General features: G+C 41.3%; 1 protein-coding gene across 1 annotated transcript; it reads right to left on the reverse strand.

Moving 5' to 3' along the window:
• Nucleotides 1-1,732: 1,732 nt before the first annotated feature.
• capzb (capping actin protein of muscle Z-line subunit beta) lies at nt 1,733-14,948 on the reverse strand. The gene is given in 13 exon segments (XM_030728851.1): nt 1,733-2,932; nt 4,796-4,898; nt 6,410-6,486; nt 7,426-7,491; nt 7,583-7,635; nt 7,638-7,698; nt 8,013-8,087; nt 8,090-8,143; nt 8,146-8,158; nt 8,243-8,356; nt 9,549-9,670; nt 12,600-12,732; nt 14,935-14,948. Coding segments are annotated over 13 exon segments (906 nt in total). The 3' UTR covers nt 1,733-2,911.
• Between the last annotated feature and the right edge of the window lie 4,687 nt (nt 14,949-19,635).

Raw genomic sequence — 19,635 nt, forward strand, 5'->3', positions numbered from 1 at the left:
CCCTCCTCATCTTTTCTGTTCTTTCACTAGTTTTGTATTTGGCTAGGGTCAGTGTCACTACTGGTAGCATGAGGTCATATAACCTCATACAGAGGTTACACAGGTAGTCCAGCTCTTCCAGGATGGAACATCAATATGTGCCATTGTAAGACTGTTTGCTGTGTCTCCCAGCAAGGTGTGACAAGCATGGAGGCGATTCCGGGAGACTGACAGTTACTCTAGGAGAGCTGGTCGGGGAAGTAGAATATCCTTATCCCATCAGCAGCTACTCTTTTGTTCATGGAGGACCAGGATGAGCACTGCCAGAGCTACAAAATGACTTCCAGCAGGCCACTGGTGTGAATTACTCTGACCAAACCATCAGAAACCGACTTCATGAGGGTGGCCCGAGGGCCCAACATCCTCTAGTGGGCCCTGTGCTCACTGCCCAGGACTTTTTTGAGTTTTAAGTTGAGAATTTTATTTTCCATGAAACAATGTGGCATCCTTTTATTCCAAACACATATCAATACAGATATCCCGTATATATATTTTTTCTATTGAGATCTGATGTGTTTTTAATTTTTTGGAGCAGTGTATTTGGTTACACCTCTTAATTATTTTTTTTATTTATTTATTTTTTACAGGCTTTGGCCTGGGCCTTTTAACTCCAGTGATGGGAATTATTGCTTCAATTTACAAAAGGCGTTTTGGACAATTCCCTGCTTCCATCTTTGTGAGAACAATTTGGGGAAGACCATTTTCTGACCCTTTACCAAGTGAACAAAACAAGGTGGAAGAACTTGACTAGCTCACAGAGCCCTGACCCCGACCCTGTCAAACACCTTTATCCAACATCAGTGTCTGACCTAAAGCAACCAGATCCCAAACAACTAAATGTGGGGCACCTGGTCACGCTAGTCTGACCTCACAAATGATCTTCTGGATAAATGGGCAAAACATTTCCAGATACATTCCAAAATTTTGTACAAAGGGGGATCAATGGGATGTCATAAAAGCACCTGGAAGTGTAATGTGTAGGCAGCCCAGTACTTCTGTCCATACAGTCAATACGCAATCTTGTTATCAAATGAGCTACTGAATATTAATTACATTTCATTGCTATAGTCTCAATTTACAACAACAGTTGCCTCCAGGCAGTTTATATTGTAAGATAAAAGACCCTACAACATTAGACACCCCAACAATCAGACGACCTGCTATGAGCAAGCACTTGCTGTTCCATATAATTTCTGAGTTCAGATCATATCTGATGACAGTTCTGAGATGTTGTTCTTTGGTAAAAGATGGAGAACGCTCCCATTTCATTTAGAAGCTGATATTTTAGCTGGCTGCAACTTTCAAGACAACATAGATATAGTAAAAAATGTTTATAAGCTTAATAAGAACTCTAGATCAAAGCCGTATCTTTTTATAGCAAATTCAGTGTTTCTGAACAGACGAGGTGAGACGCTTTAAAGATGCCAAATCACATCACTGCTTGCAGATGCTTCAGTGCGGAAAGGCACAATTACAAATTTAAAAGCACCAGAAGCAGTAAGTTCTTTTAAAAACCAAAAAACACATGTACACACACACATACAGTTTCTAAATATTCAGTGCAAGGCCAAAGCTAAAGTTTGGGTGTTCAAATGGTGCCATTTTTTCTTACAATTTCCCATTTAATGATTTTTCTTCTGTTCAGCATCTTCACAGTGCATCAATTTCACAGAAAGGATAAAACCACAGGAAGTGTAGCTTTTTACAATTTTTATTGTTGCTGGAGGCTCTAATACAATATGAGTCATAAGCTTTACAAAATAAAAACAAACAAACAAAAAAAAAAATACAACAAAGATTCCCCTCCAAAATGGAAACACAGGTTTCCACTGTGACACCGAGACAAACTGTGACCCCCAACAAAGACATAGTAGGTGAGGAGAGAGAAGACGTGAACAGGCTGAACAAAGGGGAAGCAACTGTCATGTTATACAGTGTGTGTGTGTTTGGGGGGGGGGGGGAGTTGATTATGATGAGGGTGTACCCGGTGATAAGAGTCCATCCCTATGTTTGAGAAGTTTACATTTCCACCCTCTGCAGCTCCACAAAGGCTCACATGCATGTGGACAGAGTGTAAAAACCTTCTTGTTCACACAGAAAGGCCGCCCTCATGTTTGCACCATTTACATCGGCCAGAAGAATAACCACTCGTTATACACGGACAGTTTTAATTCTATACAAATATATCAGTGGGGTGGGGGTGTCAGACAAAAATAGGTGCAAGAATATAATTTGATGAACATAATGACACCGCTGCCAAATCTCCACCACCTACTGCACAGTCTGTGTCCTCGTCATTGGGGAAGAACAGGGCCAGAGTCGCTCGTTACAAATTGACTGAGGACACATCAGCTGTGAGAACATCGGGTTTTATTACTACGATGACCCTCGAGATTATCATTAACCGTGATAATACTAATCATACTATCATAACATGGTACAGAGAGAGAGAGAGAGAGAGAAGAGAGGGGAGAAGACAAACAGAGCGTGAGTGAATGGCTTCATGGCAGATAAGATGCATGAAAACAAAACCAGACAGAGAAAAAAAAAAAAAAAAGCTAAGCATTTCTCCTTTTTTGTTTTTCCACAAATAAACAAGAGTGCAGCACTGAAACAGGCATGAAGGAAGAGATGTAAAGAAACAGAGAAAAGATGGCAGAGATGAGACAGAGAGAGAGAGAGAGTCAGAGAGAGAGTCAGAGAGAGAGAGTCAGAGAGAGAGAGAGTCAGAAAGAGAGAGAGAGAGAGTCAGAAAGAGAGAGAGAGAGAGAGAGAGAGAGAGAGAGGAAAACGACAGTAGCATCTCTAGCTGTTATGTTTGCGTTTGAGTGCCTCCATCAGGTCGACCTTCAGAGCCTCCTGCTTTGACTTGTCAGCCAGAGTCTGCACACTCCTGTGTGGAGGAGACACAAAAAGGGAGGAGAAAAAGTCAGTTTGTGCAAAAATCAAGCAGGAAAACAGCAAAAGGGCACAGAAACATTCCTCCAGTGACACAAACACTTGGGCTGTAAGAAATGTATTAGTAACAATTCAGTTCTTCCTCTCTGTGGGGAGATTTTTTTAACCAACTTCTCCCTACGGAGATTATATATGGTTATCACAACATGTTAGATGCATACACACTGCATGCATGACCAACAGTTACAGTTGTTTGTTGACATGCAGTTGAATTTTTAGCACTATTATGCCCCCAACATTTTAAGAGCAATGACAAATTTATAGAATTTACACTCACCGAACACTCATTAGATAAACCTGTTCAAACGCTCATTAATGCAAATACCCAATCAGCCAATTACATGACAGCAACATGGCATGGCTGTCAGTGCCAGATGGGCTGGTCTGAATATTTTAGAAACTGCTGATCTATCTGTACAACATCTCCAGGTTTTACAGAGAATGGTCCAAAAAGAAAAGAAAAGAAAACATCCAGTGAGAGGCAGTTTTCTGGGTGAAAACGCCTTTTGCTGACTTTAGCGGTCAGAGGAGAATGACCAGACTGCTTCATGCTGATAGGAAGGCAACAGTAGCTCAAATAACCACTCATTATCAAGGTATGCAGAAGAGCATCTCTGAACACAGCACGAACCTTTAAGTAGATGGGCTACAGCAACAGAAAAGTGCACCCGGTGCCACTCCTGTCAGCTAAAAACAGGAAACTGAGGCTACAATTCACACAGGGTCACCAAAACTGGACAACAGTACACTGGAAAAACATTTCCTGGTCGGATGAGTCTCGATTTTTGTTGCAGAATTCAGATGGAAAGGTCAGAATTTGGTGTAAATAACATGAAAGCATGAATCCATCCCACCCACAAGGTGGGAGTGGTGTGTGTGTGTGTGTGTGTGTGTGTGTGTGTGTGTGTGTGTGTGTGTGTGTGTGTGGTCTACTGGCACATTTTGGGCCCCTTAGTACCGAGCAAGCACTGTTTAAACACCACAGCATACCCGAGTACTATTGTTGCTGACTGTGATGCCATCATGTCAACATGTACCATGCAATGAAGAGCTATGGCAGTTCTGGAGGAGAGGTCCAACCCAGTACTAGCAAGGTGTGCCTAACACAGTCTCCGGTGAGTGTATGTGAACATATTCACTTTTTCTGTACTCTTCTGAAAATGCCATCCCGTTAACCATCCATTTCCTGTTTACTTTTCTGTGCTGTGCTTTCACACACTGTTTTATGTGCAACATGCTGAGTAAACACATCATTCTGGAAAACCTTATTAGGGCAACAGACTGCAACACAACACGCGAGTGAGTCATTTGAATACTCTGACTTGGTTAGTGTGTTACTCCCTCACATATCAACTGTTGATTGCAAAGGTAAACAAAACCCAAACTACACGACTATACAGCTGCTCAATCTTCAACACTGCATGACGATCATGCCAAAAAACTAATAGTAGACGTAGATAAAGTATTTGGGGAAAAAAGTGTGGCTTTAAATTTTTCTAAATTTTTATTTCCCTTTGAACATCAGCCTTCACACTCTTTAAAGTCTGTTCTTGTTTTTATTATATATTTAAAAAAAAATGTTGCATGTCACCCCCCCCATGATATTTTTCCCCATAAATATCTCTCTCCTTACTGTATCTAAATAAAGGCAAAATCTCCCAGTAAATAATGACTTACAGAAACTGTAAGGATCCATTTTTTAGTGTTTTTAAGGTTATGTCCTCATTCCAAAAGGTCTAAACCTTAACACAAAAATAGACACACCCACATATACAAAGTCCCCCATGCCAAGTTGTACCTTTGACCCCTTTTCAATGGAGGTCTGACGCTGGGTGAGCACCTGTGACAGCTCCTTTTGGAGCTGCCAGTACTTTTGGTTGTCACGCAAAGACTCAATAGATCTGGAGCACAGAGGAGAGCCAGCAAGGAAAGAGAGATGACAGAGGGATTAAAAAGAGGAGACACACTGATAAAAATGGAAGCGGAAATGTGGCATGAAGGGCAATAACAAAAAAGAAAGATAGGAACAGTTGAGGAAAGGCTATGGGTAGCGATGGCTTCATGAAACACTGACACGTTGGAAGCAATTGTGCCGGAATAGTATTGAGCTTTTGAAACAATCTGAAATGCATCTCCACAGTGACAGCTTCTGGCTGCTTTTGCTAAGTGTAAGCCCCATATCTTTGTCGAAGATATTTTGTCTACATTGGAGTGAAATGTGAATGAATGTAGCCAATTATGTTTATAGAAAATAAAGATGAATAAGAGGAAAATCAAGTAATTATGTCTACATTTGTAATATATAAAAATTTACATTAAAAAAAATATTTGTCAGCAGTTGGCTTCTTCTGAGTATAGACAGGTAATTTTTTGCCAAGCATTGTTCCTGCCAATAAACTAGTGGATCATGTATCCTTGGAACAAATGCATCAGGGAGGAAGCTTTTGATGTATACAGTGGTATAAGCAGTTGCTCTGCAGGTACCGTGAGTTGAGTCCTGTGCTGTGGCTGCTGATCATGATTTAAGCTTTCTGGGAAACTACGGTGTCACTGGGTTTGTTCGACACACCGTCAGTCAAACCTACAAGCTGCGAGTAATGACTAATTTAGACTTCTGCGGTGAATCTTTATAGAGCCTATGATGTAACCTATCCACGTGGTCGATGCCGTGGCCAGCCTTGAAGCTTGTGTGTGGTGTTAATTACCTTGTGGTCATGTCCCAGTGTTTTATATGCGGTGCCAGCCATGATAGAAATAAATGAAATGCTGGGACTTTTTCCCCTCCTTCCAGGGGGAAAAAGTGACCACTCTTTGTCGTGGCCAAATATATTTATCCCTTAAGTTCATCCATTTCTTTGTACATTCTCTCACATCCATTCTGATAGTTTCAGCAATCTCCCTCCAGGAATCTGCTGACATTTGAGAGTCCTTATATTCCTTCAACTGCAGCAAAAACCTAGCTGGAAATGCACAGGAGGAATCAATGGTACTGAACAGGCCAATCACAATAGTTGTGGACTGCTTCGATGTAACATATAGTTACATTATAAAACCTCAATTAGCCACGGTCATGTGACCAGGGTCATCTGAACCACAATTTGGAGCAGTGTTTTGAAACACCTCACTTCATAAGCTCGACACAGGTTCGAAATGTCGGTCTCGAGCTTCCCATTTCTGGGTATGGGGAAGGAGTATATGTAGTGAAAAGACGACAAAATGAAACTGAATAGAGGGGCAGCAAAAGCAGAATCAAATAATCAGCTAAAGTGCTGAGACTGAAAACACAGGTGGCAAGAAAACATCTACGCTGAACAGGTCAACAAGGCTGAAACAAGTAGAAGAGGAGAGCAGCTGACTGGAAGCGCTGTTAAAAACACTGATCCCATCATGCAGAAAGCTTATGCAGCAGTACCTCAGGCCGTTGACGATGTCCTTGGTCTTCCCAAAGTAGATTTCATTCAGTGTGGAGCGAATCTTGTTCTCCATGTCCTGGAAAAAAATGTAAGCATTATTAGCCATTACAATTCCTACCTCTATTTTTCTGTTTAATGCGTAACCGCTTTACTGAGTGAATATGGATGTGTGAGAACATGATGGAAAAGTATGTAAAAGTTGGGTAATGTTCTACGTAACAAAGGGATTTTTTCCTCACTGGTGCTGCTAAAGGTGAAGCAGAAGAATCAAGGAGTATCTACAGCCACTGTGACTGTGGCTTACTATCTACTGCATGCTAAGGATTTTACTTATGATCTGCTTATGCAAAAAAATCTCCAAAAAAATTCCAGCAGTACCTGTTATATGCAAATATACAAAGATATCATAATAGAGATGTCATGAAAATGAAAATAAATGTTATCTTATCCATCAACATAAAATTTTGCACAGCTGCAACAGAGTCAAGGCCATTTCAAACCACTTTCTTCACATACTGTCATCCCTGCCTATAGGCAGCCAACACATAGCTGGTATGAACACTACATTTTTTTTTGTTTCAGATTTTGTGTCACAATAAATTTATTCTGATTGAAATATCAAAATAGAAATGCATGTTTGCTGATCTATCAGCATGTGTTGACGGCTTAATTTAACCACAAAGCCAATTTCTAGCCACAGTGTGAAGTAGCACTGTGGTATTGTAATGTTAAGGCTTCCCCTCAACAGGTTTCATACCCCTTTCACACTGTTTTAGGTCTTTACATGTAGAGCAGGATGACTAGCACTGCGGGAAGAGACACACAAAACACAAATCAGCTGGTGGATTAGTTTGTTTATCATATGACTATTCATGCCCTGCAGAATCCTGCATAGGAGACCCATTCAGGAGAAACACAGCAGTCATTTTACTCTACAAGTGAGCAGCATTACTGCATCAGAGAGAGAGAGAGAGCAGGAGAGAGAGGGGAGGGTTAAGTTAGCAGTTTTACTGACTTCAACGAGGCGTCCGATGTTGGCAATGTGGGGTGAGGACTCTCCAACTGTCTCGTCTTTTTCCATCTGTTGAAAAAGGTAACATGTTCAGTTCATTAATGACTACAGCATGGTGGACTAATCAGCAGCAAGTTTTCTGTTTAGTTCGACACCCTACCTGTCTTGTAAGGCTGCCACCCAGGTTCATGGTACCAGAGCCAGTTTCGTTGTCTGGAGCCACAGCATGACAGTGGAGGTGAGTTTGTAGTGAGCAGTACGACCACTGGACTTCTCCTGCTCACAAAAATAGTCACAACAAGCAATTATGCAAAGATTTTCACGTGTTATTATCCAAGAACTATAACAGGAAAGACAACTACTCAGCTGATGTAACCTGACCCATTGCCCTAAGTGCACTAAAAGCTTTCCAACAACTGTTTTTAAATGCATAAAACCTGTGACGAACAATTACTGAACCTAAACGTCAGACAGTCAAGCCAAACACTGCACCTTTAACCTGAATCTGGCAACAGGACATGGATGCTAGAAGCTTCCCTGCTGTCAATGGTACAGCTGCTAAATATCAGTGTCAGTCATCTGCTTCTCACCTGCACCTCCACCACATGGATGGAGTCCCAACACCCTTTGATCTTCTTGGATCCATCCCCCGGCCTTCTTAATGAGAAATAACTCCTGCAAAGCCATGATCCAAATCCCAGAGGTACACAGAGGAAACCCCCCACCTTCAAAATACCTGAATAACAGACATCAGATGACATAAGAGGCTGAAACTGACAGTTTATTAACACTCACCATTAGATTTCTTGCTGGTACTTACAGGTCTCTGTACTGGTCGAAGGCATTGTTTGCCTCAACCTCAAGTTTCCTCAGGCGTGCTGAAGGCATTGCACCGTCTTCAATGGGAGGTTCATACTTATTACTCCACGGGGATCTGATGAATGAAAGAGTTTGGACAGAGGTGTTTTCATTGATTTTTTCCCTCCCTTTATTTATTAAACAGCTTCTTGTGATACTAGGTTTTAAAACAGAAACACTGACATGCTCGAAGTGAAATCTTACTAATACTGCTTGTATTATACAAGCAAAAATCCAAACATCAAAGACAGTCACAGTTTACAGTAATATGAATGAAGGGTGTTTTTTGAAGTTTCATTTTTATTTTATATCTAGCCTGGTTTTTCTATTTGATAACCACACTGTTATATGTACTGTTATATGTATGTGTACTGTTATACTGTCATGAATCTGTATGAATCTGCTTGTTACTGTGGCTCTGCACGGGGTAAATCAGTGGTTTCCTGGCCATAAATTTTCACACAGAGCTAAATAACATGCTGATTTTGTTAAGACACAAATTTTTAAAAATGTGAATTTTCAGCAACTTGGGTATCTTGTTGTCTTTTAGCACATCAAATAAAATCTTTGACTTCATTTGCCATTTTACATCAGCAGACATGCTGATTATGAGTTGCGGCTCATTTCTTAAACTACCATTTTCAATCTGCTATGGAGCATAAAGACTGGACTCTGGAGCAATGGAAAAGGCTCATGTGGTCTGATAAGTCCAGATTTATCCAGAGTGATGGGTTCATCAGGGTAAGAGGAACGACGGATGAAGTGCCTACCGTACAAGCCTGTGTGGATTTTATGATCTGAGATTAGTCAGGTTTAGGTTCAGCAAATAAATGAGGTTAGATAACTACCTGAATATACTGAATGACCAGGTTTTTTTTTTACTTCACCTAAGGGCACAGGCACATTTAGAAATGACAATGCCAGGCTTCATTGGGCTCAAACTGTGAAAGCGCGGCTCAGGGAGCATGGGACGATTTTCATATGGACTGGTGACCACAGAGTCCTTAACCCCATTGAGAATCTTTTGGATGTGCTAGAGACGACTTTACGCAGAGTTCTTACTTTCCCATCATCGATACAAGTTCTTGGCAAAGAAATTGATGCAACTCTAGATGGAAATAAATATTTTGACATTGCATAAACTTATTAAAATACAGTGAACTCATGCCATCATCAAAGCTAAAGGCAGTCCAACAAAATAGTGTCTTCCCCCTCAGCTGGCAGTGTAGGTTGCTTTGAGTGGGCTGAAGTGCAGTTATGAACTCTACCTGTAGGAGTCGCCGTCTCGGTTGTAATCACAGAGCAGATAGTCTTTCCCCACCACTTTGTCCCGTGCAATCTTGAGGGGCTGGTCCACAGAGGAGAGGAGGTCCTCACACAGACTGGGCACCTGGATGCAAACACAGGGAGAAAAAGCTCAGTACATGACCATAGATGATTTATTACAGCAGCTGCAGAACATCTAAACTCCTCAAACATTTCATAAAATATGTTCTGTATGACATGAGAGTATTCAAGAGAGATAAAAAGATGTTTTGGTAAAATCAGACTTCCTATAACAGATGCCAGCTTCAGAAAGAAAAAGTCACTGGTGCATGGAGGAACAGTCTAACAAAACAGAGGATCATATCATGCGATATTCTTATTGTAGATGAAAACACTTAAGTTCTCATCTTTCGCTCACATTCCACTTTCACCCCATAAGCAGAAGTTACTGAGAGGAGATGGAATAAAATCTCATTGAGAAACATAATATCTGGAGGATGAGGGGGGTACAAATTAGTTCTCACAGACTGACATGGAGTCCCTTAGTTATGTTTTACTGCATCAGCGCATAGACACAAAGGAGGCCCTGTTATCCTGAAAAAAGCCCACATACCCCCAAACACACACACACACACACCACACACACACACACACACACACACACACACACACACACACACACACACACCTGGCAGCCCAAACTGGCTGGAAAGAGTGGGAAGAGCATGTGGCGGTGGCGGGTGGATGGGGGGGTTGGTTAGAAAGGAGAAGAGGAGGAGAAAAGAAAGAGGTGATTTCAGATGATTACATGGAAGAGTGTGAGCAGAGGATTGAGCCAAAAGTGCCTGGCAGCGGAGGTGATTGACAGGTGTGATAATGATCACTAACAACCAGACACAGTGGTCGTAGGGTAAGGAAAGAGCACATGTGTGTGGGGGGGACAGAGGTTAATGGTGAAAGAAGAGGAAGTTGACCAGGTGGGGGTCTGGCTGAAAGGGTACAGATATACTCACAAAAATAAGGTGCAATGCAAACAAAGGTACAAGTGTGATTTGATTTGTGTCCAGTTATAATCTGACAGCTTTAGCTGGCACTGCTGTTAAATGTACTGGGCAACTCGACTAATTTCAAAACAGAAAACTGTAGTGAGGGAAGTAACAATTCAGACACAGACAGAAGTTTGTTTGTTTTTTTTTTTTAGGTGTTGCCACTTCCACACTGTGCACAAACAAACTGCTAAATAAACAGTTTTTAAAATGCTGAAAATAGTTACCCAGATGACACATGGGTGTGTAGCAACAGTCACTCTTGTATAATATGGAAATAAATACCAGATATAGAGATATGCAAATACTACAAGACATAGAATCATGTGATTATCTGAAACATCTTTTTCTAAATCAGACCATCTGGCTTTCTATGATAGCTTGATGAAACAAATGCATATTATAATTCACACAGAGCCACAAATTGCCACAATGACCCCACAAATATGTCACAGTATTGTACTATTTTTGGCATTTACACTCACCAGACAATTTGGTACATTCTAGGAGTGGATTGGACCCCCTTTTGCATTCAGAGCAGTCTTAAGTCTTTCTGGCAAGGATTTAACAATGTGCTGGAAACATTCCTTGGAGATTTTGGTCCATATTGACATGATAGCATCACAGTTGCTGCAGCTTCGTCAGCTGCACATTCATGATGCAGATCTCCCATTTCACCACATCCCAAAGCTGCTCCATTCTTGGACTGAAATCTGGTGACTGTGGAGGCCATTTGAATACAGTGCACTTATTGCCATTTTCAAGAAACCAGTTTGAGATGGTTTGCGCTTATCTGAGCTTTGTGACACAGTGGGTTATCATGCTGGAAGCAACCATCAGAAAATGGGTACACTGCTGTCATAAAGGGATGGACACGGTCAGCAACAATCCTTATCTCAGCTGTGGCATTTAAACGATGCACGGTTGGTACTAAGGGGCCCAAAGGGTGCCAAGGAAATAACCCCCCACACCATTACACCACCACCAGCAGCCTGAACCATTGATACAGGCAGGATGAATTCATGCTTTCATATTTATGCCAAATTCCAACCCTAACATCTGAATGTCAAACCAGAAATCGAGACTCAACAGACCAGGCAACATTTTTCCAGTCTTCAACTGTCCAATTTTAGTGAGCCTATGTGAACTGTAGCCTCAGTTTCCTGTTCTTTGCTGACAAGAGTCACAACCAATATGGTCTTCTGCTGCTGTAGTCCATCTGCTTCAAGGTTCAACATGTTGTGCATTCAGAGATGCTCTTCTGCGTACCTTGATTGTAACAAGTGATTATTTGAGTTACTGTTGCCTTCCCAAAGCAGTCCGGCCGTTCTCTGACCTCTGACATCAACAAGGCATTTTCACCCAGAGAACTCCTGATTTCTCGTATTTTCTCTTTTTCAGACCATTCTCTGTAAACCCTGGAGATGCTTGCGTGGAGAAAATCCCATCAGATCAGCAGTTTCTGAAATACTAAGACCAGCCTGTCTGTAACAACCTTGCCACATTCAAAGTCACTTAGATCAACTCTCTTCCCCATTCTGATGCTCAGTCTGAACTTCCGCAGGTCGTCTTGATGAAGTCTACTGCTGTGCTGTAACTGGCTGCTTAGATATTTGCATAAACAAGCAGTTGAAGAGGTATACATAATAAAGTGGCTGGTGAGTGTTCTCTACTTTTCTAATACATTTAAAATATAACATATACAGGTTTAAAAGCATAGGCTATATAAACTTTAAGAAGTGGGTTTCCTTTTCAAGGTAATTTTTTCGACTCAATACAGACACTCTAGAGAAGAACATATTTCACTTTCAGTTGTGTATCAGCTGTTCCCAAGAATAAGAAGTGAAGCCATCTTGTCAATTCCTCATTCTAACCTCTTACCACAGAAGACTTCGTACTCCTGGAATACACGGTTTCATTCACATTGCATTTCAGATTTAATATAGCCTCATCCTGCTGTGTTTGTTTCGTTATAAGGAAATCTGACCTAATCTGACAGCAACTCACCAGGTCAATGAGGTCACTGAGGTTCTTCTCAATCTGCTGAGGAGGCAGACGCCTCATCAGGTCCAGAGCACAATCCAGCTGCTGGTCATTCTGAAACACACAACCGGCAGAGACAACATTTACTGCACTGTGACTTTAGAGCAGACTTAAATGCATTAATTTGAAGCTTCGTGAAAAAGACAAAATGTTAACATTCTTAAAGATTTTCTAAAAAGGAAAAAAAAAAAAGTTATTCAATTTCCAAAGGGAGTCCACACATTTCCCTGGTAAAATGTTTGTACTAAATAGTATGAGCAACTAATCAGTCAATGTAACTGATAGAAAACTGCAGAAAGAAGAAAAGCAACATTCAAAAGAAACACTATACGCACAGCATGAAGTGTCCACTGCAGCCTTTTTTTTTTTTTTTAAACATTTCATCAGATCAGTCACAGCTATAATTATGTGAGAGACCAAGCTAAGCTTTTCATAATAATAAAAAAAAAAAAAGAAAAACATTTAAACATTTAGCATATCCTTCATTAAGAACTAATCTCAGATCATGGTTTCATTTATTGGTTCTGGTCTATTGGTACTCCTGGTTAATCAAGCTCCTTTATTTACTGTAAACAATAAAGCTAGCTGTCAAAAAAACCTGTCTACTCTTCATCTCACATAGCAAGTTTAATGTTGTGTGGTAAGAATAATAATAAAAAAAAAAAAAAAAAAAAAAAAAAAAATCACATTCAGCATTTGCAAGCCTTTCCTGTGCCAGGAAGCAGAGCTAATAGTTGAAGAGGAAAAGTTTGATTTTACAGGTATGCGGCACCTCTACAGGCAGCGTTGACTGGAAAGATTGCCCGAACTCTTCCTGTAACTACGTCTCTTCCCACACAGGGCAAGTTTTCAAAGAATTCCAGAGATGTTCTTTGTTTTTTGGGTGATATGCTTTAGCAGTCTGTGTTAAACTAAGTCAGGGGGTTTGTAATACAGAGCACAACAGGGACGATATGCATTACTTGAACGTTGAACACCATCCTTTAAAGTGAATGCTCGTGTTAAACAGGGCCAAAGTTTTCAGAAATGGGGTCATATGTGCAGGAGCCAAAAACTTAGGCTTCATACTGCTAAAAATGCTCATCTACAGACAGTAATTTTCTGTTCTTGGCTGTGTATTATTGAGAGGAGAATATAGTCATTTTAAAGTACAACAGCCCCATACACCCACTGTTCAAACCTTCTGTTGTGGGGCACAGCCAATCAGAAGAGCTAAAACAGGCTGTTTTACACAGCTGATGAACCAAGGGACCATCATGGCTCAGTATAACACAAATAAGTATTATTTTCACCTGTGAGTCAGGGAACACAAATATAACTCAGAGGGGAGAAAGCAGAAAGTGGGTTCCATATAACAAAGAAAAGCTGTGCTGTGGTAATGAAAATGTTATTTAAAAAACCATCACTTCAAACATGACTCAGCTCTTCAAGCTTATAGACAGGACTCACTTTAACTGAGCAGCTATATTCGTTACAGAAGCATAAATAAGTACCATCATGCTCGAGCAAACTAAGCAACCACACTATACCCTCATCATCTTCTCCATCACAGCACAGCAGTAAAGTCCTGCTACATTCTGTAAACGGGTACAACTGCAGTCGCTCTGCATGAAAGCTTCACACCCTTGTAGGCAAACCCTTGCCCACACTGCTAGAATACAGACACAACTTTGCAGCTCAGCAGACTGAACATCTCATGATTTGTCATGTGAGCTTTTTGCAGAGAGTAGTGAAAAGAATAGCTGAATTGGACTGCAAAGTTTAGAAAAATCAATCTGGAGTACTTCAGTGCCTGCCTTAAAGTTATCTAGGCTGTGTGGTGGCTCATGGGTTTGCTCTGTTTGGCAATGGTTGTGTTTTTAGTGTCATGTAGGAACAAGGTAGGGGAAACCTGCTTAAATAATCATCAAGGGGCAGTGGGAAGTGTGGTAGAGTAGCATTTAAATGTCAGGTCCATCCTCATCCTCATCACTTTAGGGTTTCACATATAGGTAAAAAAAAACAGCACAGTACATTTTTCATTGGAACTCCTCGACACTAAAGGATTTTAAAAGTTTAAGACTAAACTGTTTGCTATGCATCTAATTTTGCTTTACACTTGTTCACCCTCTCTACAGGCTGAGCTATGCCGGGAGCCCAAAGGTAAAACAGCTGCTCTGACTTTGCCTGGATGTGGCCACAAATGAAAATTTCAGCCACACATTCATTAAGTTCTGGCAGGACAGAAACCCCAAAACTTTCTGATCAGTTCCTGCCACACAGATACAGATACTGCCTGACATAATCCCTCCCTGCCTACCTCCAAATGAGCATTATCACTTATGTCTGAAGCACACAAGCTGACAGATTTATGTGACAATAAAATGACTTGAACAAATAAAGGCTTGGAAATTTAGCAGATTTCACAGGAAGCTGATTAAGTGCTGTGATCAAAGGATCATCATATTTTCACCAAATAAGCGTACAACTAGGCTTCGACTCTTTGTCTCCAAACTCAGGTTTTCCCTTTCCCTGACCTTGTAATGTGAAGCTTTGATTAATACTGCAGAGTGAGCCTATGATGCAATCAATCCCCCACTGAGCTGACTCAGACAGATGCCTCTCATCTCTGTGTCAATTTGGCTTCTAGACGATAGCTAAAACTCTGTGGTAAGGTTAAAATCAATACATGGCCTAAAGGTTCTTTTGGTAGAATGATCAAATATAGCGTTAAGGCAGACAAAGTGTGTTTTGTAGCAAACACAACACTACCCAGTCGTCATAGTCCACAAAACCAAGGACACCAAAAATCAATTTAGTCTCTTCACTACAGTCTGACACTGTCTGAAGTGGAATTCTTTCAGCTACAGTGGGTGAAGCAGCAGATCCAATCACATCAGCAGAAACACACCTCATCTCCTTTATGTTAAGTCTGTGACAGCATCTTGGTCGTGCAACAGGTTTAGGTTTAGAGAAATATTGCACTTGTCTTTCACCAAGCAAACCACTTATTCTTAAGAACTTAAGAATAACCACAGAGCACTGAGAACAGACACAGCAGAGCCTTAAACCCCAGGGGCTTTTCTGCCTTAAATATGCAGCGAGCAGCAGGATGTTAGTGAACAGCAGAGGATGGACCGGCCACAACATGAAACTCTGGGGAATGTGCAGGAAGATGTTTTTAAGTGTGTAATAATAAAAAGGGGCTAAAACTTGTTCTTCAAGCTCATTCATACAAGTCAATGGCTTTGCAACAAACCTTTCCACCCTGGCTTTATCAAACAATGCCATCAAAGTCTGGACTCCTACTCAGAAATCAAGCAAAACATGTTTCAGCATGTCTATTTACAACCCCTTTAGGCACATGAATTTACTTTAAAATTCCTCCATCCTGACATAACCTTACTTATTTTTAGCATTCTACACAAAAATGTGCTTATGAAATGTGTCTGGCAACCAAAAACACTTAATACGAAGAGAAACAGTCTTCAAGAGGTGAGACAATCTCCAAGATCACCCCTTAACAGTGTAAACCTAATCATTCATTACTCATAGAGCCACAATCTTATGTTATAAAGAAAGAGAACCCCTCTATCCATAAATATTTCTCCTTAAGGGCGACTCTGAATGTAAGAGAATTTTTTTAAGCAAATGTTTCCAGGGCACTTTGTCTCGTCTGAGTTGCTTTTCCTTTCTTCATGTCTCCCTCAGCTGAAGGCTCCATCAGACACCTGTATTTCTTGACACTGTTTATCAATCCTGTCTTTGCGTAAACACCGGCGCAGACCAACAAGCCCCGGGGTCAGGGGAGAACAGAGAAGCTGGGCCAACAGGATGGATGAGGTGGGGAAGAGGAGTGAGTGGGCGACTGTGGAAGAAAAGCAGCTGCTCTTCCAGTTTCTCCCCACTGCTTTATAAACAGTGGGATAGTGCAAGAAAGAGCGAGGCTATGTTCCAATTGTTCAAGTGCTTTTTACTTTTGATAGGCATAAATACAGGTCCAGTTGAAGTGATTGTACTAACATATGAGCTGAAAATGCAGGGAAATATGCCAAAAATACGCAATAAGTAAACGGTGACTGCTGTGCTGGTATGAATTGTTTGGACTAAGTGTAATATACCCCCAGAGAAATCATTATATAAGTCAAGTTCAAACTTAAAAGGCTGGGAAAAGCAGAGGGGGCTGACAGCCTGTCATGGTTAGGAATAGGAGGAGCAAGCAGTCTTATTTTAGCTACAGGCATCCCGGCGCTTGACTATTTTAGCCTGTGTGTAAGTGTTCGTGCACGATCGTGTGTGTGTGTGTCAGTGTGTTATATTAGGACCCTTCGCCATTACTATTAACTAACTTGTGGTAAATCCAAAACATCCTGTGCTAACTTTATGCCTACGGGGCATGTAGCTTGGCTAGCTATGAGCTAACTAGCAGGAAGAACCAGCAGCTAGCTTAGCCACAAAGCTAATTCATTCTTATCCGGTAGTTACGCGCAAGTTTTGCCAACAGTGCAAGTCAGATATGCGTCGGTGATTTATATCCTCTGCTGCTGCTGCTGCTCCTCTCCGGTTACCACCCAGCGCCTCTAGCCAGCGCTAGACTAGCTTAGCACCCCCCCTCCCCTGTTAGCAGCCCCGTCCCCGTCTCTCCCAGCAGCTTGAACGCGGCCCTTACCATGTGCGGCGGCGGTCTCAGCTGGGCAGGGGGACGCGACTTCACCGATGACTGTACACCCTAACTTTAGTACGATTTAACAGGCCGCTCCTCTCGTCTCTTGTTGCTTTAATGTTTTTTGAGACCCGTGCTGAAGATGTTTTGTTCGCCTCTCCCTCTCTGAACCCAGCCCTGTCAGCGAAATTCACTTCCTCAACCGGGCTACAGGAAGGAGGCTGCAGTCAGAAAACAGGCCCCGGTTGCATGTCCGGGTCACTCTGGCCTTTCTCTGCAGCAGCCAATAGCGAAGGAGCAAGAAAGGCATTGCCAAGTATGGAAAGAGAGGAGTGGTGTAGTAAACGTGCTGTCGGGGAGGGCAGCAGATAGACGAACACGCTGATGGAGTTACAAAATATCTGTCGACTATGCTGTAAACGGCGGCAAATTTAGTGTGTACAGTGCCTCATGAAAAAAATGCAGATTTTATATTTTTCTGTGAGTTATGAACTGCTTCCCTCGCTTTTATTTCTGTGCTTTTAATTTAATCATAAGAGCAATGATATTTGCAACTTTTTAAAATGTTCTAATAGTAGTTTTTACAAAAGAAAACCACTTCTAACAGGTAGTATTCTGTTTATCCTGTATTTTTTCATGGCTTAGTTTCTTACCCTCCGTTCAGTTTAATTGAATATAAATGTTCTCTTATAGTAACGATGCAAGTACAGATATACGCCTATGCCCCCCCCCCCCCCCCCACCCCCCCCCCACCCCCCCCCCCCCCCCCCCCCCCCCCCCCCCCCCCCCCCCCCCCCAAAATACCGTTACCTTCATGAGAAAATTTTTTATGGTGATAACAGTTATGGTAATCTGTAATTTATTGTTGTTAAGGGCATTACTGTAAAGGTAAGTTGAGCCATTTGTAATACTGAGTTACAGTGCTGTGCAAAAGTCTTGAGCCACCCTCATTTCTCTATATTTTGAAAGTCAATATTTGGTATGAACACCTTTATGCTTCAACACAGCCTAAACTATCATAGACAGCTTTGTCATTTCTTGAAGTCTTCTTCAGGAATAGTTCTTCAGGCTTCTTGAAGGACATTTAAAGCTCTTCTTTGGATGCTGGCTTTTGCTCTGTTCTCTGTCAAGATGATTCCACACTGCTTCACTAATGTTGAGGTCTGGGCTCTGGGAAGGCTAATCCATGACTGATAGTGAACCAGTGTTTGTTTATCTATCCATGTATTCTTTTACTGCATTTGCAGTGTGTTTGGGATTATTTTCATGCTGAAAAATGAAGCTGTTATCAATCAGGCTCTTTCCACATGGTACTGCACGGTGGATCAAAATTTGATGATACTTTTCTGTGTTCATAAGTCCATCAATTTTGACAAGATCTCTGACACCACTGGCTGAAATGCAGCCCAGATGGCTACAGATGGCTGTAGACGCTCACTGTTGTACCTCTCTCCTGACTGGCAAATTTGGATTCATCAGTCCTTCAGACCTGTTGCCACTGATTTTGAGTCCAGTTCTTGTGTAATTTCACATATCTCAGCCTTTTCTCTCTGTTTCCCTACCTGTAGACGCTCACTGTTGTACCTCTCTCCTGACTGGCAAATTTGGATTCATCAGTCCTTCAGACCTGTTGCCACTGATTTGAGTCCAGTTCTTGTGTAATTTCACATATCTCAGCCTTTTCTCTCTGTTTCCCTTCCTCAAGAATGGCTTCTCAGCAGCCACTCTTCTACTGAGACCATTTCTTTTCTTTCTTTTGGTAATGAATTTTATTTATAGAAATTTTCATTATTACAAAAAATAAATAAATCAACACAACATCAGAGACACTACATCAACACAAAAACCATAACAAAGTAAGATACAGAGCAGGCAAAAAATGTCCACAAAACAATATAACACTATATATGTGTCAAAGTAATTAATGGATAAATTAAAGGAGGACAAACTGCCAAACCGTGCAATTGTGACCATATCAGTCCGATCAGTATATTTAAATTCTGTGAATTAAGTGTCCAGGCTTCAGAAAGACTGGAGAACTATTGCCACTAAGACCACTTTAAAAAAAAATTACAAGAAAGTCTGGCTCCTTGGAATTGAAATATAGACATGAGGGTTGACTCAAGACTTTTGTCTATCATGACACTATACAGCTAGGCTTTCCCCACTCGAAGAAGCTGCATACATCCTGTTTTGTTTGCAAATTGGAAACCTGCCTGCAAACCACACTAACATCTGTATATTATTGACTTTTTGAGGACAGCTCCACTTTGACTTCCAGCATGTTTTTTAAGAGGAGAAATCCAGCTAAAACAATCAGCCTTACACACAGTGTCTCTGAGAAAATAAATCTTTTGT

The sequence above is a fragment of the Archocentrus centrarchus genome, chromosome 5 (genome assembly GCF_007364275.1).
Source record: "Archocentrus centrarchus isolate MPI-CPG fArcCen1 chromosome 5, fArcCen1, whole genome shotgun sequence".
Lineage (NCBI taxonomy): Eukaryota > Metazoa > Chordata > Actinopteri > Cichliformes > Cichlidae > Archocentrus > Archocentrus centrarchus.